This window comes from Falco punctatus (assembly GCF_963210335.1).
Source record: "Falco punctatus genome assembly, chromosome: 11".
Taxonomy (NCBI): Eukaryota; Metazoa; Chordata; class Aves; order Falconiformes; family Falconidae; genus Falco; species Falco punctatus.
The window spans coordinates 13,431,682-13,449,280 of NC_137591.1; the positions used below are offsets into that span (position 1 = coordinate 13,431,682).

Consider the following 17,599-nt stretch of genomic DNA (forward strand, 5'->3'; position numbering starts at 1 on the left):
TGTGATGGGGCCTATCACATAGTGACAAGATTGGAAGGTGCAGCTGAAAGAGGGTATAATTTGGTATAAATGAGAATCTCGAGTCTGAACACTCCCAAAATTAGAGAAAGTTCAGATCTGAACACAAACTTCACAGCATCATACAAGTTCTGAATTTCAGCAATGATTGTTCAAGTGGGGGAGACTGAGCAGCAGTTTGTGATAGAGATATGGGTAGGAAGGAAACCTTTCCTCAGCAATATTGCAGAGTACCAAGCAAGCACATAGATTTTATCCTGCTAGAGGTTTTGTCTCATGTTGCTTCATGGTAGATCCTGCTTTTCCTGTTTTGGAGTGCTTTCTATCTCTCTCAATATTGATGACTACCATCACACACCTGTGGTCTTGCTGTGATGGCTGATTGATCATGCATGCAAGACAGAAACAGCCTTGCAAACCTTCGATCATTGTCCTTAAGTAGAGTATGTTTTAGACATTAAATTAACTCAGGGTGTTTAGGATCACGGAATGAGGGTTGCTTTCTTTCTAACAAAGTATTTGAAAACTCCGGAAACTTTTTGTGCATGTCTATGCTTTGTTAGTTTGGGGGTGGGAGGGTGGGGGGTGTTTCATAAACCTTTTTTCCAAAACAGTTGGTTTTGGTTTTTTCTTGACGTTTTTTCCAGCTGCTGATGGTGTTCAAAATAGCTCTGTGTTACTTGGGATCAAAACATTTTTGACAGCAAAATAAAGTACAGCATTAACTGTTTTATTTCAAAAATAAGATGGGAAATAAATGAATAATTTTGGAAAATAATTCAGTTATCAAATAGGCAGGACTCTGAAATTAATTCATGAGGTGTATTGGTTATCTCCACAGTTAATTACATTTGGATTTGAAATGTGTGTATGTGGAAGTAAACAGCAATGTGTTTAATGGTTACTGTATCTGGATCACCCAAATAGCATTTAATCCACCCCACGTCAAATGGCTTGTGGGTAAAAGGGTGTCCTGGGAATATCAAGGCCCGGCAAGATAATAGCCATGCTCTGTACATTTAACTTCTTAATCAACAAGTAAGAAGAAGAAATGGTTTGTGTCTGGTCAGCTATCCATGAGCAGCAGCCAGATGCTTTGCCCTTTCCAAATGTACTCTGCATAAGAATGAAACCATGCTACTTGTTTTGCCCATTAGATAGCATTATCTCTGTGGAATGCCAATTCATATCTCCTTGTGCTGTGTGTGGTTCTCACATATGGGATTTTAATAACCTTCATGCTGTGCTATGAATTCATAAACAGGGCCGATAGAGGAAAAGCACCACAGGACTTTATTTTTTCATTATTGCTCTTTTGAAAAACAGGGTCTGCAGGATTTTTGCAGGGATCTTGTGACAGAACTAGCAACAGTTTTGCTGCTACAGTGGGATTATTCCAGGGGGAGGGGATAAGTACAATATTCACTTGTGACATACTTATTGAGAATTTATTCAAAATCACCCTCCATTTCACAGCCACTATAATTCTGCTGTATTATAGTTGGTGCTTTGCAGGTTTGATTGTATGGGGTTTCCCCCCATTTTTCTAGGAAGCAATGTGCATTTGACTGCTTGCAACATACGTCTTCTCCTCCTCCCCTCTGTCCTAGCCAGTGAAGCTACAGCTTACTCCTCAGTGGTCACTAGCACATGATAGTAGTCTTGACTTCTGTTTTGGAAAATATTTATTCATTTTGGATCAATGGGTGTTTTTCTTTCTCTTTACCCCTGTCCTAACCCCAGAGTCCATTAGAGCTACCACTTCTGCCTCTTGGCCATGTTCCAGTACTGGTGGAGGCACCATTGTTAGTAGCACTAAAAATGGTCACAAGAACTTAGAGCATCAGTCTCCAGGCATAACGTGATATATATCAGCTTGTATTCGTTGCTAACAGGCATTAGGAAGAAGACCTATGAGAAGCGCTCAACCAAAATTTACAGTCTCTACAAATATCCTGTGAAGTAACGAACCTAAACTGAAGCAGCCAGTTTAGCAGTCCTGGAGCTAGTTCACATATGCCAGGAAGGAAATTACACTGGGTTGCCTTCCCAACCCTGTGCTACACTGGCTGGAGTGCACTTGTGGTTATGATCTTAGGTCAATCTGGATTCCAGTCTTGTAACTGTGCCTAATAATGTTTTATCAGGAATAAGATTTATTAGGTGTATGTTCTGTGGAGGATTGTGATATGACATGCAGATCAGATTTTATCATTGCATTTTCATTTTAGGAATGATTCTCCTGCTGTATATTATATGTGATATTTTTGTGTGACAGGCAGTGGAAAGAACCGAGAACAGACAAGGAAAAAGAGACTAATATTTCACTAATTATTCAACTTTCAAGCTTTTGTTGTTTTTTTTTGTTTTGGTCTCGTATCCATCCCCCACCCCCCAGTGATGAATAGTCCTCACTTAAAAATGTGTGTTGTGCTTTTCATTAAAATTAATCCAACTTCTCCATGGCTCATAAAGTGACAGAATTACAGAGTTATTGAAAAAAAAATATGTTGGAAAGAATGTTTGGAGTCCATCTTGTCCAACATCATCTATAAGTAGGACTAACAAGAAGGTTAGGTCAGGTCTGTGCCTCATCAAGCTTTAGAAATGTCTGGGGATGGAGACTCCAGAATCTTCTGGGCACCTGTTCCAAAGCTTAATTGCTCTCTGTACCAAGGTGCATTCCCTGAAAAAAGGGATCTTTTTCTATGGGACATGTGTAGCCTGTCCTGTATTCCTTCCTCAGCTCATCTCCCTTGGTCTTTTTTTACCACTGTGCATGTCTGAGACCATGTAGGATGGGGTAGCTGAACACAGACACATTTTTCTTCATACTGCATCTATAATTCTGCAGTAGTATGACTCAGGGAGAGGAGATGCCAAAGTTTTCACATTTTCTTTGTAAATATTTTCTTATAATGAAATTAATACATCATCTAAACTCTCCATATATATATTTCTTGCTGGTTTTAATTTTAATACAGATACATATATGCTTTTTTTGAAGTCACTAAGCAGACAAGAGAACATAGAACTAACATGACTATAGGGAAGTTTTCTAATACATACTGTTCATGGAAATGAAGAAATGTTACTTCTGTGCAAGCCAAGGTTCACTGCTGTCCTCTGGGCTTTTCCCTCAACATCAGCTGTAACATGATGGACATTTCTTTTAGATGATTATTTTAGAATAGCTGATAACTTCAGTGCAAGTTTGTTTTGTGTTTTTTTTTTGTTTGTTTCTTTCCTTTTTTTTCCCCCCCACTTAGCTTCGTACTATAGTCCCTCTGACCTTCTTTGTGGCAGTGGGGTGGGATTTAGCCTCTTCAGTTCCCAGTGTGCAGTTGTGAGCTTTTGATAGCTTGAGGTGCAACAGAGCCTGTGGCATGAAGCAGCATTGCTCTGAAAGGAGGAGGAAAAAGAGTCACAACCTGGTTGCTGTGGAAGACAGTTGTCAGTCTTCCCTTGCTAGGCTATCAGTTGAAATGTATTTTGACATATTCATAATGCTGGCAAGCCAAAGTGGTCAGCAGGCAGATGCTCATGTTTCGTGCCTCATTGTTGTCCTCAATAGCCTCTTTCATTAGAACCATGGTAGTCATTGTTACATCATTTGAGTTACAGAGCAGCTGATGAGCTTTGGTGTTGACCTTTAAAATTGCTTTTCAAATTATCAAACAATGAAGATCTTGCTGTCATTACAGTCCTTAGAAACATAAGGATAAACGAGCTTCATTAAAGTCAACGGGTTTAAAAAAAAGAACCAAAAAATCTACAAAACCCCTGTGCTTTGACAAGCAGGGTTCAAATGTATTTTCTGTCTTAACCCATTTGATGCCAACAAGAGAAGGAAGCTAACATGACCTCCTAGGTTTCCATCCCAGAAACAGACTCGGAGTGGAAATAGTTTCAATAGTCACCAGGTAAGTCCAGATAGCACAAACATCAGTACACATGCTCGTGTTAAGAAGGAAGATTTTCATCTGGCTTTGTGAGTAGATAGCTTACATGAAGAAAATACCCTGCATCCTTTTCACAGGTTGAAGCAGAATCATAGCTGAGGCCCCTGCTGCTGCCAAGGCAAAGGAGCAGCACCGTCATCGTGTAATTGCACAGAACTTTTTTTCTGAGCTATTTCATTGGATGGTCCCATGTCTAAATTTGTTCTTGGAAGTAGAGTTGGAGCCCAGCCCTGCACAGATTCTCACTCCAAGCTGGACATGTCACACAAGAAGTTTCTTTGCTGTTTCTCTTGCCACTGAGCTGAGTCTGTTTACAGGTGGTAAGCTTTTCCATCTATGAACTGAGAATCCAAATTTCTCTTTCTAAAATTCAGACATTAGGTGAACTCATAGCTCCAGTGGTGTCAGTGGGAATTTTGCTTTTGACTGTAATGGAGGCTATGAACGTGCCATTGATTTTCCTAGAAAGTCAGCATATAGGTACATTACAGTGATGCCTTTCTCCTTAAGATGTGTAAAGGACTAAAAATTAATTTCTCTCTTAAAAAAATAAATTATGGGTAGAAGAGCTATATGATTATAACTACCTATTTTGGAGGTGGTATTGTTTATATCTTGTAAGTATATCGTTGTCAGGCTAGGCTATATAGTGGAGAAAAGATTGATAGGGTTTATTATTTTCATTTTTTAATAAGATTTTGTTTTGCAATTGCTGCTAGCATGCTTCACCTCATAACTTACCATCTCATTTGTGTGTGTGTTATGCAGCACCTCCTTAGGCCTTGATCTTGTTCTGAGCTCCATGGTGCTGATGCACGGACCTGCACAAACCCCTGCTGACTTCAGTGAGATTTGACAGAGGCCACTGTGCTCAGGGGCTTTTCTTCAGCAAAGGCTTTTAAGTGAGGGGAAAATCGATCTTGTGTGGGGTATGGTAGTACCAAAAGCTACACAGTCAAGCTCCATGAGGAAGGAGAACAAATACAGAATGATCTCTGAATTATTTACAAATCATTTAACCCGATAGTTCCCACTTGAGAGTGCTTATACAAAGTTATTGCAGGAAGCGTTAGTCCACGATACAAACTAGTGCCTGCAGCGAAATCTGCATTGATTAAAATTTAATTAGTGGACGTATGCACTGAGACAATGATGTAAAAGCAATCAGAACAGAGTATATATACACATTTTTTTCATTTGAAACAGACCTTTAACTTCAGAGTTCAAAAATATGCAGCTATGATTCAACAGCTTCCATTAATGACTTAAAAGACCTTAAAATAAATCTCTAATTATTTAAGCAGAACTCTCTATCCAGTTTAAATTTCTGACCTAGTACCCAGTGCCATAGTATTTGAATCTGAAAAATGGTGATTTAGCCTTGTATCTTTCTGTAACTGAAATGATTTAAATATCTTAAAATATATTTAAAACAATTTAATTTTTGCACTAGGATTTTGTAAGCAAAGATTTAATGTGAAATGACATTTTTACAGAAGATTTAAAACATTTGTAAAGCTGACAGTCATAAAGTGGTACTGCAAATATTCCCAATATACCAATGAGGGGAAAAGAAATTAATGTGGCCAGAAGCAAGTATGTATTCTCTTTTAGATAAGGCATCCTACAATTAAAAACACTGGACTTGGAAAGCTTCTTAAAGCTTATTTTGTCAAATGAAAAATGCTACTGATTTTAATGCTATTGTAATAAACCTTCTTGTTATTCCAGGCATGGATATTATTTTTTTTAATTTCAGAAAAATGGATAATTAGCATTTTAGCTTATCACTTTCATTCCATGCATACAAATAATTTGACAGATAGACCACCAAGAGAGACAAAATTAAATAATAGGTCTAGACAGCATGGAACCAAAATAAATTAGAGATTAGGCTTCCAGCCTGTTAGGTGGATTTTCAGGGTGGTGGTGGGGTGGTGGGGAGGAACAAAACCAAAAAAAAGGGAATACAAGGTAGTTTTTCTGAAAGTTTTTGCAGCTTACTTCAATATCATTTCCCCATATCACATTCCAAATAAACTGACCTGAAATAAGATGTGAACTTCATCTTAGAAGTCCCATAATTTATTAGTGAGTGTAATTTTTTTCAGATGTATTTAAATTAGAGGCCTAACAGGCATTCTTGCATCTGTGATTCAGCCAAGTAAGTTCCTAGATAATGGCCCATGATTAATGGTGAGTGCTGATAATAGGAGGTTATTAGAGAAAGCAAACTTGGAACAAATCTGCTGTATACATTATATACTTTACCGCCATCTGTGGGTATTGATAATAAATACAAATTAAAGTCAGCAGTTACAGAATATCCAATGTTTTGCATATGTGACAAATAAATCCTTAGACATAGTCTTATAGTAGGCAACTTCAAAGTGAAGAATTCTCATTAATTTTTTTCACAGATATTCGTTTTTATTTGCAAAGAAAAACCAGCTTTTGTGGAGAGAGTCCTTTTGGCCTTGGTTGCTTTCAAGGATGTCATTCTAAAGTCCATTCTACAAGGAAGGATTATGTGTTATATGTTACCTGTACTCTTCCACCATACATGGTTTTCGATGTGAGAAATTGTTTTGTCCTTTCATACTTTGATTCATTTGATATTCAGTCCAGGTGCTAACAGTATGTTCCCCCCTTTTATGTCTCATTGACTTGTAAGTGACATTTTACCTCCTTATGTTTTGTGGTGTTTGCTGAGTAAATATGCCCGTATAGAGAAGAAACAAATTTTATCTTTCTTATTGCTACATACAAAAACCAGAAAATAAATGCAATATAAACAGAGAATTGCAGAAGATAAAGTAAACCTAAATATTATGATACCAATAACTTGCTGGATCAAGTGATGACATTTTTTGCTGGTAGCAAATATACTGTTGAAAATGCAGTTTTGCAGTAGAGTGACAAAAGGGGTGCCATAGTTAAGATCAGCTGATGGTGTTGTGTTTGGAGATGTTTATGAAGTTTGATGGGCAGTGTCTGGTTAAAGCTGTGTTTCTCTGGTACCTTTTGCACAAAATTCAAGTCATCACATGCTAACGAGGGCAAGTGAGCAATGTGGCAGATGACTCATTGGGTTCAGCATTCAGCAAGCAGCATTGGTTGGAATAATTCCCGGCTTTTGAAACATTACAAAGCCATGATATTTCAAGGCCTGTATATTTTTACAAATGAGTGATAGATGGAGTATCACAAACATTCTGGTTATTTATGGTCATCAACTAAACCACTGGGATGAAGTTAGAAGTAATCTAGAACTAATGTGGTTTGTTTTTTCATTTTGAACAACTGCTAAATTAACTTTTTCATAGACGTTTTAAGAGTGAATGTTATTTTAGTGCCTACCTTGTAAACCGGCTGTGTAGGGTGTGCATGATGAAGTTTGTCTCCTTCCTATAACAACAAGGCATTCGATCCTCAATGGTGTTTGACATGAACATTTCCACATATATTCTTGGGCATATTTTTATTTTTATCCTGATATTTTGTATGCCAAAGAAGATTCTGCCTTCCCACCCTCCAGTTCAGAGGCATTAATTATGTGGATCTGGAACTGTAGACATCTGTATGTCTACAGATGTCAGAGTTTCTGATAATCTACAAGCATATAGTATCTACAGCACTATATGCTGGAGTGTATGGATCTGTTTTCATCTGTTTTCTGCTTGGGCAGTTGCAGTTTAAGGGAAAAAAGCTATTTCCTCTGCCTAATGCTGAGTTATTTGATTGACATGCCTGATAAAGCTTTCTTCACAACAACAGTTAGTTTATACCTTAACAAATACCTTTAGGTGTTGTGGTTCTTCTCTTTTGCAAGATTTCATTCCCAAACATTATGGTCTATCTTACTGGCTTTATATCAGTATTTTACTTTTTCTCAAATCCTCTTTCCCCTTACACGTTTCTCTTTTAAACTCTAAAATGTATTCTACCTTTTCGTAGCCTCTTCCAGTTCTTCTCCGATTTTTTTTCTGTCCTCTCTTCTCTTTTAGTACCCTACTTCCATTTCTTTCCTTCCCCTTTTGAGACATATTCATTCATGTTAATAAGAGCATGTCCCTTCTGCCATTCTACCTTGGGAGAGGAGAGTTTACCAGCTGCCTGAGATGCAAACTAAAATGCAGCTTTTACTGAAAGAATGCACACACAGGACAGGTCCTCACATCCTTCAGGCAATGCCTTAGGGCAAAACTTGCTTCACCTGCCACTCTCTCAGTGCTCAAAGTCCTACAGTGTTGCTGACCATCAGTGGTCCAGCACTCTGCCTCTGCTGGGTCTTTCTGTTGTACTTCAAACACTGAATCTGGCAGCTTCCTTCCTTCATTAACACTCCATGTAGAGACAGAACAATTTCTCCTGTTCTTTATTTACTCTCTGCCACCTTTCTATTTTTGAGTCTTTTTTTACCAATACAGCTATCAGGAATCTTTCAATAGTTTATTATTCCAGAAGAAAATACTAGAGTAGGCTTATTTAAAAGGTGTCAGTTTCAATGAAGTCTGAGCTGGAAATCAGGAAAAAAAGAAAAAATGAAAGAGACTGTTCTTTTCATGTGAACTATCATGCTTTAACCTTTCATAATACAGAAAAATGTTCAATTGAAGGAATATTTTAATTCCATTTTAGAAAATTATTTAAATGTGATTTTTTAAAAATAGGAAGTTAAAATATTTTGATCAAGCTGGACCTGGTTTTACTCAAATTTTGTTTTATGAGATTATCGAGAAGGGTATTATCTTTGACTTTTCAATGCTTTATTAAAATAGAGGAAAATACATTAAAAGACATGTTTTACTTCTTTATACATCGTATACTTGACTGTTGCTATTCAGAGTTTTCTCACATATATTTAAAATGTTTATTTTTCAGCTCTCAGTATCATGAGATGTACTTGATTCTTGCCTTGTTTCAAAGCTGCCTGTATTGTTTCCAATAGCAGCAGCAAAATCAACAGCATTCTGGTGAGCATTTGCTCTGCTATATCTTGAAAGAGGTATGAGCTGGCATGGAGTAACTGGAGCTGCCTTGAAAGTGAGAAAGATGACACTGCATCACTTTGCACTGTGGTTCATGTTTAGAAGTTTTGGGTTTGTGGGTATGTTTTTTTTTTTCCTTTCCATGAGAAAGCAAGCTAAAATGTTTCAAAAATACACAAATGAAAGTTTAGATGGTGTTGGAGACTCTGGCATGCAAATTTCAACCTCTGCCCAAAGTCCAAGCTTCCTTCCTTTTCCTACCACTGACATCAGGAATCCACAAGATACTTGTTCAAGCAGAGGGAAGATACAGTCCTTTTAAGGAGCTGCACCATGAGCTGCAAATCAAAGAATAGCAGTTCTGTAACAACTAGGTTCTTGTATATAGAAAAAATATCAGTGATAGTTATTTATTCAGTCTCTTACTGTAAGATTAGTCCCATTATGTGGCTCCTATGCATTCCCTTCCAATTCATTCAATTTAAAAAAAACCTTCCTGCTGGCACTTATGTACATATCAGTGACAGTCATCTAAATAAAATATCCCAGGCACTTGAGTCTCAGGAATAGTCTTATGAAGAGGCAGATCATATTCTATGTATTTGGAAATGGGATGCATGTTGACTTAGTGCTTATTTTAAAATAATGTCAAAATGTTAAAATCTTTATGAAATCTTAATATTAAATTTTATGAAGACAGAGAAATTTGCTGGGGTGTGATGCCCAGGGTTAGGACCAAAATCAACTGCTGAAGATTAAAAAACCATAATGCTACCACAGGAGGGAAAGGGGAAACCCCACAAACTCGGGGTAATCAGACCTGTGTTTTTTTATAATTTTTGTTTGTATTACTTGATGTTAGTTATATAATGTGATTTATATACAGTGTTTCTGAGTGCTCTATAAAATTGCAGCTCTTGATGAGTGAACACACAAGTACTATCTTTCTTTTTGTTAAATGTGCTGAATGTTGTCTTAGAGAAGCCTGGCAAGTTTTTCCTCACAGTCAGAGGTCTGAAGAAAGTGAGTAAGCATAGATAAAACCAGCTTGGTTAATCATCACTGAAACACAAGAAAAATTAAAATGCATTTCTTGCTTGTAAAGTGGAAGAAAGCAGTAAAAACAATGCCAGACCGTTAATGCCTCTCTTGTACCTTTCCTTTCAAAGACCTCAAAGGAACATCAAGAAGAATAAAGGCAAAATCTATTCCCTATTGGCATAATTATAAATGTTGTATCCTCTAAAACTCTAAAGACATCCAAGAAGAGTAGAAGACTAAATGGCATTGAAATAAAGAAAGTCTCTCTGGAGCTTTGTTCAATCGGCTTTGTTAGAATTCACTCAAATAGGATGATTATAAGAAAAGATCTCATTTGTTTCAACATTAAAGGAACAAATTAATATGTGGCAAGCTGCTAATAATTGCCTCATTATGTAGTGAATGGGCATTGCGTCCAATTTACAAAATTACAATCATATTGTTGAAGTAACAATTGGGAAAGTTTAATCTGAATTTCCTAACTATCTATATGATTAGTTGTGGGTATTCACTGAGTGAATTGTGGTTGGAGTGAGCTCTCCAGTGCACCACCAGCCTATAGTGCTAAGAAATCACAAGAGAAATTCAGCTTTTTGTTAGTGTAAATTACATCTGCATAGCTCCTGAGCTAGATTTGGTCCAAGTGAAGAGGGAATCTGGCAGCCTTTGCTAAGACGGGAGCTCGGTGTGTGACTGGTCTGTCAGGACATCATTTTGTTGGACTCCACTGACTTGTGCTGAAGTCTTGGCCAAGAGGCTAAGAGACCTGGCCTGAGATCATTCCTGCTTGGGAAAGCCGGTGATCTAGGATCTGTGCCATTGTGAAACCCACCCATACAAATGGTCCTGTAACTGGAATATCAGTCTCTCAGTGGAGACATTTGAAATGGTAGGGGAGTTGTTTCAAATTGGAAAGTAACCAATTTTCCAAATATCAAAAAACTCTGTGGAAGAGAATCATGTTTTGTGACCTACTTCTAGCTAGATTTGCTTGTGACCTTTTCTAATTCTGGCTGTTTTTGTTATTTAATGATTTGACCTTTGATTCTGTGAAGCCACTTCAATGCTAAATACAGAGATTTAATAACTAGAACTGTTTGATAAGTGACCTTTATTACACAGCTATTTCTCTTTGCTAGAGAAACGGCACTGTTTTGCAAGTTCTAATTCACAGTTTTAATTATCTTTTCTATTGTCTGTAAGCTTGCACAGGAAATGGAAAGGTCAGACATTTCATTTTCTTTACTGATTAAAATATAAGTGCTCCTCAACAGTTACAATGTATCATTCAGGAAAAAGATGGGACAATTTGTCAGAATCATGCCCAGCTGCTCTGCTGAGGGTTTCTACATCTTTCTGGTCAGCAACAAAATGAATAATTTTCTAGCAGCAATAATAGCTCAGCCCCCGTGGTGTGTAGAGGTGAAATACGTGCCCAAGTACATGAAAAGAGAAGAAAAGGTGAAAGCTTCTTTAAGTTGGTTGGGGTTTTTTGTTTTTTTTTTTTTTTTTTTTTCTTTAGCTTATGTATCTACAATGCAAGTGAATGAAGATCTTGTGAAAGGTAAAGGTAAACCCTTAACTGACGTTCAGAGAGCATAAACAGTAAGAGCATAGGTTTCCATATGGTCCTGCCAATCTGCACCAAACCCACTGCTGCTGGACCACCTCTACAGATGAGAGGGCAGAATGGACTGCCTGCCAGACCCATTTTTGGTTTCTCTGACAAGGCTGCTGCTGAGCTAGTGTTTAATTGCTATCCTGGTGTTTGTGATGTGGACCCCTGTAAACAGTTACTGTTAATTGCAAAGCAGATCACTAAGAAGGCACATTTTCTTTTATTTTCCAGTTTTCATCTCTCTGTATTGCAGTTTCTGTATGTAAGATTTGTCTCTCTGCTTTTATTCGTCCTTAATACAAACAATACAGCAAGTTAAATGGAAAAGTGATGGTTTCTCATACAGGTTAAGGCTATCATGGCCAACCTTGCAGCCAAAAATCTGCATATGGGAAAAGGATGTGAGGGATGTAGGACCCCAGAGTATGGGGTGAAGGCGGACAACAGCACATCACTCCAACTCCTCAGGGGTCATAGGGAGCTGTCCTAGTTCAGTAGCAGAAGTAGCAGCCACAACTACCCAGGTGCTTCCCAGTTCCAGCCCCTTAGGCACCCAAAGCCCTGTGCCTGAATAGCTCCTGTGGGAGCCACTGGCAGAGGGGCCACCTTTGGATAGCTTTGGAGTCTTAAAGTGATGGGACAGCCATACCTGAGCTAGGGTGTAATAACAAACAGGAACGTTGTGTTAGATGATGGAAATGAGAAAGCTATTGGTGTGGATTACTGAAGCTACCTCTTTTGCCTGTCACACTTACAAACCAACACCGCAAGGTGCCGGCCTGTCTCTATGTGGGGGTTCAGTGAATGAATATTGATGTGAGTTTTCTCATACATTGAGGAAGATATGATGCGAAAAGATACTGAAGTCAGTGGATGACTCTGGAGATAGTGGAATATCTGTCATGGGTGTCAGCCAGTGTCCTAACTCTGTCTGGGACCTCTGTTGGGAAATATGCTTATTAGGACACGTAAATTTTTTCTACATTGTAAAAAATATTTACTCTGAGATAGAGCTGGGAGGGGTTAAGCCTCTGTCTCTATTGAAAGAGAGCAGATTATATGTTGACCTAGTGCAGGCATTCAATATTATGAAAGTGCTTTATAAATTGGAACAAGATAAATGAATCACAACAAAAGAGCTAGAAAAACCAGGGGACACAATTGCAGGAGTGAGTGTACTCAGTTTATTCTAGCAGAACAGTTACACTTAGTGAATAGAAAATGTGAAATGCATTTCTAACTAAGGTCAAAAAAATCAAACAATTCCAAATTTAAGAGAGCAGCTCCATTTTAATGGAGAAGGAAGAATATTGGGGGGGGGGGGGGGGGGGAATAAAAATCAAGCAACACTGAGGTTGAGAAAAATTTAAATGGGACCAGATTCTTGACCAAATTGGCTTTTCCTATCTAGCATTTTCATATTCAGCATTTGTTAGTTTGAAAGTTCACCCTGGAAGCTATAAATGAATCTACAGGGACTTCAGCAATTCACTTCATGTTAGGATGTGAGTTATGCTTATGGATTTGTTTAGGTCACCCAGCCATGTCCTCATAATGTATCTTAGAAAGGATTTCTGTAACTAAGCGGTAAACAGAAAGACTGTTGTGTTCAGCTGCATCTCCTGGGATTTCATCCCTGCTGTCAGAGAGCTATGCAGGACAACTCTCAAAAACTACAACAGCTATAAAAAATACAGAGTGTTCTGTAAAGGAAATATTGCCAATGCTTTTGCATGCAGTCAGGCATCTTTAACTCCTGATGAAATGAGGAAAGAATGTTTTTGTGAACCACTCACATAGAGAAATCAAACCTTTGCAATTCTGAGTTTTATTGCAGAAGTCTTGTAGGATGCACCTTAACTCAGTACAGAATTTGTCACCCAAAGATGAGATATTTTAGCTGTTATAATTTGCTTCCCTTCAGATGTTTATCCCTTGTCTTTATATTATCCACCTTTATGAAAGAAATTTGATATTTTGTCAGCCACCAAGTCCTAAGGTTATAGAGCTCAAATGTTGCTAGGATATTCATCCACATCAGCTAATAGAGGTGTGATTTCGAAGGGAAATAACCACAAGTCAGATCAGAAAAGTACCTAGCATCCTGTCAGGCTAACTGAAGAACGTGAAAGGAATTATTCCTAACAAACATTAACCTGAAGTCACTGGCTCCCAGCTGGGGACATGACAGAAGGTCAAGTCATACAAAAATTGTAGATGATCTGTTGCCTGGACCATCTTCTGTAGATTTTTTTGATGCATCTATTTTTCATTTGATTTAGATTTCTAACCAAACTTTTCATACAATCCAACTTAAATACAGGGTTTTTCCTTTTAGTCTGTTGGTACAAAAGAAGGAAAAGACACTTGCTATTTATACTGACAAACAGAACATCTGATAAGTCTCTATATCTCTGCTAGACAGATAACTGTTCTTCTGGTAAAGAAATGCCATCTTTGACTTCAGTTTGCCCAAGATTAAGTTCTAGTTCATGTATCACCATTCCATTTGCTTCTCATTTTTCATGGGTCATAACCATTCTCTGGGGAGAACATACTCCTCTGTCTACTGCAGGATTTTCATACTACTAGATTGTGTTTTAGAGTTACATCTCATGTTTGACTTCTATCACAAATCTGGGAACTATTCATTCAGACACATAAACACAGTCAGTGTATAGTTAAATTTCCAGCATTACTTTTTCTGTACTTTTTTCTCTATTGCTGACAACACCTTGTTAGAAGAGGAGAAGGCATTGATCTAAACATTGTTTTCTGCTGCTTCTTACTTTCATTCTTTTCTAGTGGAAAGCATAACATTTAAAGGAAAAAGGAATTACTATTTTTCTAGTTGGCTTTGCAAGGTGGGGAACAAAGGAAAAAATTAGAACTGCCTACTTCACAAAAAAGGATTGCATTCAGAGCTTTGTAGTGGTAGGGTTTTCTACCAGCTCTACCACATGGGGATTGTTAGCTTTTTTTAAACAGAAGCATTGTTCTCAGTTTGTTGGATTGTGCCCATCTTCCTTTTAATTGAATTTTCAGTCTTTATGTTTTGCAAAGAAAGAGTTGCTATGTATATTTTTTTTCTTTCTTCCAGCCTCTACAACTTGACTGTGACCTCTGTGCCATTGTTTCAAACTCGGGACAGATGGCTGGCCAGAATGTAGGAGCTGAGATAGACAAGTCCTCCTGCATATGGAGGATGAACAATGCTCCCACAAAGGGTTATGAGCAGGATGTGGGGAAGAGGACAACCATAAGAGTGGTCTCTCACACAAGTGTGCCTCTCCTACTCAAAAATCCCGAGTACTTTTTCAAAGAAACCAACAACACTGTTTATGTGATCTGGGGACCTTTTCGAAACATGAGGAAGGATGGAAATGGCATTGTGTACAACATGCTGAAGAAAACTGTTGACAGCTACCCAATGGCCAAAATCTATGTGACAACAGAAAAGCGCATGAGTTACTGTGATTCAGTATTTAAGAAGGAGACAGGGAAAGACCGGTAAGTCCTAAATGTGAAAAACAATTACAGTGTTTGACAAAAGATACATGAGAGAAGTCCATGCTGGATGCCAGCTACTTAATGAGTCCCCAGATAAGTTTTTAATGGATTGTTATATGGTTTTGACTGTTATAAGCACTTGATGAGGCAGCAGCTAGGCCCCATTTACCCCACCTACGCTACCTTCTGTTCTTTCCATTTCTGTTGGCTTAAGTCCCAAAAATATTGGATGTCTTCCTGAAATGTTTTCAAAGCTGAGTGTTGTTTTCAGCTCAATTTACTATTGATTAAATTGACATTTTATTTGAAGGGAATAATCCTACACAAACAACATTTCCAAATGCACAACCTCAGGATAACTCTGTATATTGTATTTTCTTCTCTGTTGAGATTCATGGCAGCTTTTCTGCAAACACAAACCTCAGGGTTATGCATTAGTTCTATTTCTTGGTGAAAATGGATTATCAGTGATACTGTAATAGATTTAGGTTTTTACCAGAATTATGATGAAATTCTATTTTCCATGCCTGAGAATGCATATTTGTGCTGCTCAAGTGGGGACTGTAAGGAGATGGAAGTGTGAAGGCCACTGTTTCGGTTAGCATGATCAGAGAAGAAATTGGATTTGTGGAATTAAGACAGACAAATTGCAGGATTTTTAACTGACCTGCAAAAATTCTGATCATCTGTGTTTTGGCACGGAAGAGCACCTGTCGTGCATACCAACTGGAGCTAACTAGGAAGGACTTTCCAGATGTCTGCTGTGCCTTAGATGTAATTTTTTAATTTGCACATCATGAATTTGCAGTTGTGAAGGACTGTAGCTATTCTGACCAAATTAAAAAAAAACCACCAGATATTCACAGTTCAACTTAGTCTAAAATTTTGACTTAACTTTTGAAGTAGAAGACCTTGCTATCTCAAACTTCCTTGACTCACTTTGCTATTAAATAGTCAAAACTTTTGAAGATTTTTCCCTTTTTTTAAAACTATTGAAACATAGGGAAGAAATTGTCCCTCAGCTTGTTCACCATGTGCACAAGTTGCTGCTATGATTCTGCAGTTGGAGTGAGCTCCTACGTGTCATAAAGGTGCCAAGGTTTCAATGGCTTCTTTAGTTTAACTGAACAAGCTGATGAACAGAGGCTAATAGGGAAAATACACAAGATCCGTTCTTAAAAATGTCCTCGAATAATCCAGTTCATCTGGTTTACATATTACTTGAGATAAATATGATCATGGGTACATTATTACATTGCTAAACATAAATTTGTTTGTGACTCTTCTTTGTTAACAGTCACGTCACAGTGACTTTACAATACTTTATCAAAATCCTTATTGTGAGACCAGACCTTAGTATATCCCATCAAAAAAAATCTCACCATCCATTGTCAAAGTATCCTAATCCCCAGTCTAATCCATTCCTCTCCAACAAATTAACACACCTCAAAGTTTTTATTATTACACAATTAACACAACGAAAATGCTTCTTTTCATGTCTAAGGCAGATCAAACTTCTGCTCTCCCAGTGCTTATGAACAAAGTGTTCTTAAGCAGCCTAATGTCAAAGTGGCCCAAGTTCTTTCTCCTTAAGTCATTACAATGACTAAAAGTTTCATGTTGTGAACAGCGGCAGATTGTAAAGAGCCTGCCTCATGACCCACATCACATTGCATTTCCATGTGCCTCCCTTCAACACTGAGAAAAAAACCCCACCACTTCTCACAGTGGTAATCAGATGACATCCTTGTATCTACTGCAACTTTCATTTTTAGTCCTACTTTTCCACATCAAATACTAAGCAGTGTTTTTAACATCATTTAGTGCACTTGTCAGCCAGAAACAAAGGAAACAGTCAACATGTCACCAGCCAACACCCTCTGTGTCACAAGAAAATATCCTGCAGTTCCTTGCTAATCAGGGGACCTCAGTTTGAAACTATTTCATTTTCTGTAACATCTTCAATTCACAGGACCCCTCTGCTGTTTCTAGGGAAGGTCACAAGGCTGCTAGAAGCGTGTGGCATTTGTAGAAGCAGCAAAAGGAAAGCACAAGAGATTTGTGGGTGATGAAAATAGTTTCCCGTGTTGTGCCAGGCTATTATGATGCTGAGACAGGCTCAGGTTCCTCAGCCAAATATTCCTTCAGTTCCTCAGAGAAACATCAACTCTTGCTTGCAATATTAGTTTGAACAGAGGTCTGTTTCAACATGTTCCCAGCAAAAATTCTGGAAGGAAACCAAGTTCAACTCATATTTTAAAATGTTCTGAGTAGATAGATTGTAACCACATCTATTTTAGTTTAATCCTAAAATACTGTCCTTATGTACAGTGTATGCTACTAAAGCATAGTAAGTTTGTAACAGATTTCTAGTCTGTCAAGTCTTTAATGAGCTTTCAATATCTACTCTTTGATGTACCATCTTTTTAGGTAATTAGTGGGATTTTTCCGTATTTTCC

General features: G+C 37.8%; 1 protein-coding gene across 4 annotated transcripts in view; it reads left to right on the plus strand.

Moving 5' to 3' along the window:
- ST6GALNAC3 (ST6 N-acetylgalactosaminide alpha-2,6-sialyltransferase 3) overlaps window positions 1–17,599 on the plus strand; it is a 242,545-nt gene that overhangs the window by 148,348 nt on the left and 76,598 nt on the right. For all 4 annotated transcript variants that reach the window (XM_080406939.1, XM_080406942.1, XM_080406941.1 and 1 more), the window contains exon 3: window positions 14,731–15,140. In XM_080406939.1, coding sequence (XP_080263065.1) covers window positions 14,731–15,140 — 410 coding nt within the window. The remainder of the gene's footprint in view (window positions 1–14,730; window positions 15,141–17,599) is intronic.